The 6,263-nt window shown below is 46.6% G+C and overlaps 1 protein-coding gene across 1 annotated transcript; it reads left to right on the forward strand.

Moving 5' to 3' along the window:
* Positions 1–231: 231 nt before the first annotated feature.
* On the forward strand, positions 232–5,343 carry CSUI_009052 (uncharacterized protein; the record flags this gene model as incomplete). The annotated part of the gene is made up of 1 exon (XM_068069171.1): positions 232–5,343. A coding segment is annotated over one exon (5,112 nt), but the record flags the coding sequence as incomplete, so codon positions are not given.
* Positions 5,344–6,263: the final 920 nt, after the last annotated feature.

Genomic DNA, 6,263 nt, shown 5'->3' on the forward strand with positions numbered 1-6,263 from the left:
TGTACATAGCTAGATAGCTAGATAGTTAGCTAGATGTGTCTACAACCTTTACCCAGGTGTCTATATATCATTCTGCCCTGTGAACTCCACCAGTCTTCCCCCTAAGCTTCATTCTCCCGTTCACTACCAATAGTGGGAGCTTTCTTCTTCATCAGGCAGCCTTCTGTCTCTTCTTATGACGGTTTGCCTTTCTCTCTTCTTCTTTTCTTTCTCCTCTTTTGTCTTTCAGTTCTCGAAGCAGAAGAGAACCCCGGTGGTGGTCGTAAGCGCCGTAGATCGGTCTCTTGTTCATCTCGTTCTCTTACATCAAGAAATCTCTCATCTTCTTCTTCTCTCACCTCAACTTCCGCCTCTTCGCCTTTAGCGAGCAGTACAGCCAGCACGAATCCCTCGTGTCTAGCTCAGGACTCGAACCCTTCGAGTGGGAGCGGAAGTTTCTTCTTGCCAGACTTGTTACGTGACTTAACTTGCCAGCGAAATGTTGATCTGGAAAGCGCAAATTCTTCTTCTTCGCCTGTTTTGGATGAAGAGAATATCCGTCCTAGAGGAGGAATAGGGAGTACTACTCCTGGTGTGGCTGCCGGGTCGACTTCTTCTTCGTCCTCCATCTCTTCTTCTTCTTCAAGTCTTCTCATGAATTTTTCTCCAAATGCCGAGTCAGGTCTTGCTTCCTCTCAAGATCTTCTTGCAGGAAAGCGAGGGGGTAAAGCTACGACCCGTCAGAAAGATGAAGGGACAGGAGGAAGAGGAGATCCAAGTGCATTGCTCTTCTCTTCTTCGTCTTCTTCTGTCCTACCAGGTGGAGTTCCAGGGGGAGGATACCGATCTTCTTCTTCTCATCCGTATAGTCTTTCTTCTTCGGCATCAGGGGGGAAGATCCCTGGAGGGTCTTCCTCCTTGAATCGACCTTTCACAGCGGCAGAGACGAAGACAGCAGCGGCGGCGGCTCTCGTTTTATCTTCGAGTATCCCTTCTGTTTTGACGACGCCTTTCGGTGGAGGTCCCTCAGGGATGTGCTCGACGTCAGCCTTCTTGGAGCAACTGCATGCAGCCAAAGCCTTTCTTCAACAGAAAAAGGGTTTGACGTCAAGTGGAAGAGATAAGATCTCTTCTTCTTCTTCTCATCATCTCCAGTCCTATCATAATAATGATAGAGGGAGTAGTACGGCGACGATGGGTTTGAGAGAAGAGACAGAAGGACGGGGAGAAGAAGAAGACCACCAAGACATGCCTCAGCCAAGTTATCGTCAGTCTCATTGTAGTGGTAGTAGTAGCAGAAGGAAGACGCTAGGGGAAGAAGAAGAAGGAGGTCCAGGTGGCGGAGTAGGGATGTCTTGTAGTTCTGAGACACAAGCACAAGACAAGAAGTTAGATGAGAAAGAAGTTAGGGTAGAAGAAGATCAAGAAGAAGAAGAAGATGATGCAAACAGTCATGATGTGAGTCGTAGGAAGGGTGAAGGAGATAGAACTTCTCTTTCGTCTTCTTCTTCTATTGTACAAGATGCTTCTTCGACTTCTTCCTCTCTTCTCCCCTCTTCTCAAGCTCATCGTCAGCTTCATAAAAGCACGAGTTTTCCTTCTCTTTCTTCTGTATCTTCTCCTTCTTCATCTCTCCTTCTCCCAGCAGTTTCGTCGTCAGAGCCTAAGGCCTCTCTCAAAAGTCTTCCTAGTAATGATACGAGAGAAGGAGGAGATTCTCCTACGGCAAGGGCAGCATCTGTCATTCATCTCTCGTCAAGAATGGCGGAGAATGAACCTGAAAGAAGACCAAGAGAAAAGAACATGAAGACGGCGATCTCGTCCTCTCTCCTACTTCATCAGAGCTTCGCACCTTCAGGTGCAAGGGAAAGGGATGGATCCCAGGAAGAAGGGCGGTCGGAAATGAAGTCTTTAGATGCATGCAACAATGAAGAAGAAACCTCTTCGACATCTCTTGACCTTTCCTCTTCTTCTTCTTCTATCTCGGGTGTCAGTCGTCGGGAAGGGCAACTTCAGAAGAGCACACACTCTTCCCTTGTTCTTAAATCTTCTCCTTATGACCCCTTTGCTCACGATGGCAACAAGAGCGTCGGGCTTTCTTCTTCTTCTAGTAGTAGTAGTAGTGATCGTAGGAGCAAAGCCCATCATTCGCCTTCGCCAGAAGCCTCTATGGCTTGTCCAATCCAGACTGGTGGATGTGAGGACATGACAGATACGAGGGTGGGGAGTCGTCGTACGATCGGTGAGAGAGAGGACAATAAGAATAAGAAGATTTCGTCAGACAAAAAGGCTCTTCTTAAAAGGGCAGATACAGCGACGGCGACGTTATCTTCGTCTTGCGATTCAAGGGAGAAGAACATGGGAGGGGAGCATGGGGAAGGTATAGACCCCCCCTCTGAAGTAGAAGTAGTAGCTGAGAGAAGAATGAAAAGAGGAGCTTTAGCGTCATCTTCTTTATCTTCCTCTGTGGATCCATCTCTGGTCGAATCTGATAGAGAACGTCTCTCTCATTCTGCAAGCTTATCTCAAGGTACTTCTTCCTCTTCTTCCTCTTCTTCTTTTTCAACTACTAGCAGTACACGCCTTAACAGCTCTCGTTCTCAAACTTATCCTACCATCTCTCCTCATTCACTTCCTTCTCATCAACCTTCAGGTGCCTGTCGATCTTCTCTCGTTTCCAATTCTTCACGTCCCCCCTTCGAATCCAGCGATAATACCGCGGCAGGAGGAGTGTCTACTCTTCAATCCGCCTCTGCAACTTCTCATCCTAGGAGCTCCGATTTATCTCAAGCTCCTCTTACAGAAATCTCAGATCCTTCTCTCTCTCATTCTTTAACTTCTTCGTCTTCCTCTGTACTTCCGGACAAAGGGGCTCCGAAACAGCACTCTTCCATAAGATCTCGTCGTATAGCAGGAGATCTCCGTTCTCTACCTATAAAACATGGAGATGTCTCTTCTTCACATTCAGATCTTCCTGTCTCCTCTTCTGGAGGCGCCGTACCACTCCCATCTGCCGCTGTCTGTGGAGATATTTCTTCATACAAACAAAGAGGAGACAATGGCGTGAGTCTCGCAGATAAGGATGCTATTCGGGAGGGATCGCCCATGAGAAGTTCTCCATCAGATCTCTTTTCATCTCCCGAATTCCTGAAGATTTCTCCTAGTGACACCCTTCTTTCAAGTCAGGAGGAGAGAGAGTTCTGCCATGATAGTCAGGGGAAGAATCCTCTATCTGACATGACGAGGAAACTTCCTTCTTCTTCTTCTTCCTCATCTATGAGAGGAACTTCTCAATCTTCAACTACACATGCAGACCCTTCTCCCTCTACACAGCTCAGTTCGTGTCTAGGCAAACGCCGGGGTGTCGTGAAGAATCCTGCCAGAAGCTCTCCGGATGCTTCAGCTGAAAGGGGTGAGAGATCTGCTGCTTCTTCTTCTTCTTCCTCTCGCGAGATGATTTTTGATACGACGGTGGGAAAGAGGCGTGGCTTGGAGAGAAGGAGCTCAGGTGAATTGCAGGCAGGGGGAAGAGGCAAGAGAACAAGAAGAGCTTCCCTTCTCTTGAGAGAAGAAAAACGAGCTCGACAAGAAGAAGAAGAAGAAGAAAGTAAAAGAGAAGCAGTCTTAGGGGAGAAAGAAGGGAGACTTGGAACGAATGATGTGGAAGACGAGAAAGATGTCACTATGGGACAACATGAAGAAGAAAGAGGAGTAGACGTGGATTCCCGTGGAGGGGGGAAAGATGACAAGGATGGTAGTGTCGTCGACTCTAGTCGAATTGTATCTCCCTATGAGATTCAGGAGGAGGGGGGAGAACAAGAGACTATTAAGGGAAACGAACCTCTTCTTCTTTCCTCTCAAGGAAAGTCAGCATGTCAGATGAAACAAGATGAAGAAGAAGAAGAAGAGGTCGTAGGTGCCGTTAAAGAAACCGATCGAGATCTAGCAGGAGTCGAATCATGTGGATGGAAAGGGAGAGAGATCTTATCAAAGAAGCAAGATGGTGTTACCTTCGAATGCCGAGAAGAGAAAGAGAAGAGGAACTGCTCGAATAAAGAAAGACATTACCTAGAAGAGAATTCGAGTGTCCCTATCCCTCCGAGGATAGGGCGTCATAGTCGAGGAAGTGGAGACGGGAGAAGATTTTCTTCTCCTTCTCTTGTGCTTCCTCTCTTACTAGGGGGGGGGAGAAACAGCCGAAGCTCGATGATACAGAAAGACGAGAAATTACCAACAGAGAAAGAGAAAGATTCTTCTCTTCCTCCCGTTCAATCCCTTCTCCCTCGTTGTCGTGAAGGGGTTAGTCGCAAAGAGGGTCATATCAAAGGTCTAGAGAACGATGCCAGTAAGGAGTCCGATGGCGATCATCCTGAGATAAAAGAGATAAAGGTCTCTCCTTTCGAAGAGAGCAAGAAGAAGATAGGAATAAGTCCCCTAGACTCTTTGAGTATTCGCCATGAAGACATGCAAGAGGGAGACGACAGTCGACATGAAAGTGAAGGGAGAACAGCTCGAGATGTGAGAGGAGAAGAAGAAGAAGGAGGAAAGCAAGAAGAAGAAGAATATGAGATTTCTGAGGATGGAAGCCAAAACGATGAAGACGAAAAGAGACAAGAGGAAATCTATTCGCACAGAAACGATAATAGGAAAGAAACTTCAACCTCTCACGAGCCTTCATCCATGATCAAGGTTCTGTCAGATCATAATGATATGGAGTTGACGTCTTTTCCAACTGAAAAAGAGAAGACAAGTCACGTCAAAGAAATCTCTCCTTTTTCTTTATCTAAGCCCTCACTTGATAACCACAGAAGAGCCCGTGTGACTTCTCTTCTTCATACTTCTAGCAAAGAAAGCGCAACAAGAGCTACAGCTACCTCATCTATCTCTCAAAAAACAGGAAGAAAAGCGGATGTCTTACTTTCTAAATTTCAATCGGATGAGAAAGGATGTCACTCGAAATCTCTCACATCCTTTTCATCTTTCCGAGGAGCCAAACCAACCGTCACGACAACGAGAAACAACGGCCAAGGAACAGGAGGAAGAGCTTCTTCTTCTTCTTGTTCTTCTGGCCTGTCGTCGTCTTCATCTTTGGGTCGATCTTCAGGGCGAGGTCTGAGTCTCCAAGAGAGGGGAAGGACAACAAGGCGAAGTGGCGCCGGATGTGAGGGAAGTTCAGCAAAGAGGAAGAAGGACGCAACGTCGTTGCCTTCTTCTTCTTCTATAGGGACTTCTGCAAGTCGAAGAGGAGAAGGAGAAGAAGGATCGAAGGCGACGAAGACGGTAGGGGGGGGAGGGGGTGGGTATCAAGTAGGTAGCAAGGGAGTGAAGGCAATCCTCTCAAGTGCAATTGCAGAAGGGCAGAAAAGTAAGTAGAAGAAAATAAAGAAGAGGACACTAGATCGTTTGTTTCTATTAGGGATGGCATCTTCAGTAGGAGGAGGAAAATCGATGCTTGGCGAATTTGTATATCTTAAAAAGACCAAGCATGCGTGCCTCCTCTTGGAGGTATGAGTGATTTATTTGAGGGGGGGTGCAGCATCAATTCTCCTCACGTCTCTCATCATGCCTATTAATGGATATGGATGAAAGAGATAATAGAAATGAACTTCCTTCTCTCTAGTGCACATCCATGAGATCGTCCGTCTTCTCGACTCATCCTCGGACGCCTGCTAATTACATATCCTTATATCTATATTTATCTGTATATGTCTGTAATCTTGATAGGCCCTTCCTATCTCTCTGCGTGGATCAACTTCGAACTACCACTACGGGAGTTTAGGGTTCACACTCCTCCAAGCACTTACTTCCTTCAAAGGCATCAGTCATCCTTCCTATTATATCCCCCACATGATACACCTACGCTGCAGCCATGATGCCTATCCCATTCGTAGCTAAGAGTACTCTACACTCCCTTCTTGGGTGAAACTTCTTAGGGATGCTTTCCTCTTTTTCTAGAGATCCATCCATATGTCTAGCGAGGAAAAGACAACGGGGCAGTTTCGAAGCTGAGAGGAGAAGGCCTAGCAGCTTAGAATGAGAGACGTAGACAGAACAAGAGTAGGAAGAATGATGGTGAGGGTATTAAAGCTTCGTGGGGAATGCTTTTTCTTGGCATGAATCTTAGGAATTTCAAAGGGGGATACACCTCCCTTGCTTCTCTGGAAGAGCTGCTTCTTCGATGCTTGATGTGGATCGGTTTGGGGGTGGATAAATTCATATATATGAGAGACAAACTACGATTGAAGCTAGATCTAATCTACATGACTCGTGCAGTAGAAGCCGTG

Source organism: Cystoisospora suis (genome assembly GCF_002600585.1).
Source record: "Cystoisospora suis strain Wien I chromosome Unknown contig_5263, whole genome shotgun sequence".
NCBI lineage: Eukaryota > Apicomplexa > Conoidasida > Eucoccidiorida > Sarcocystidae > Cystoisospora > Cystoisospora suis.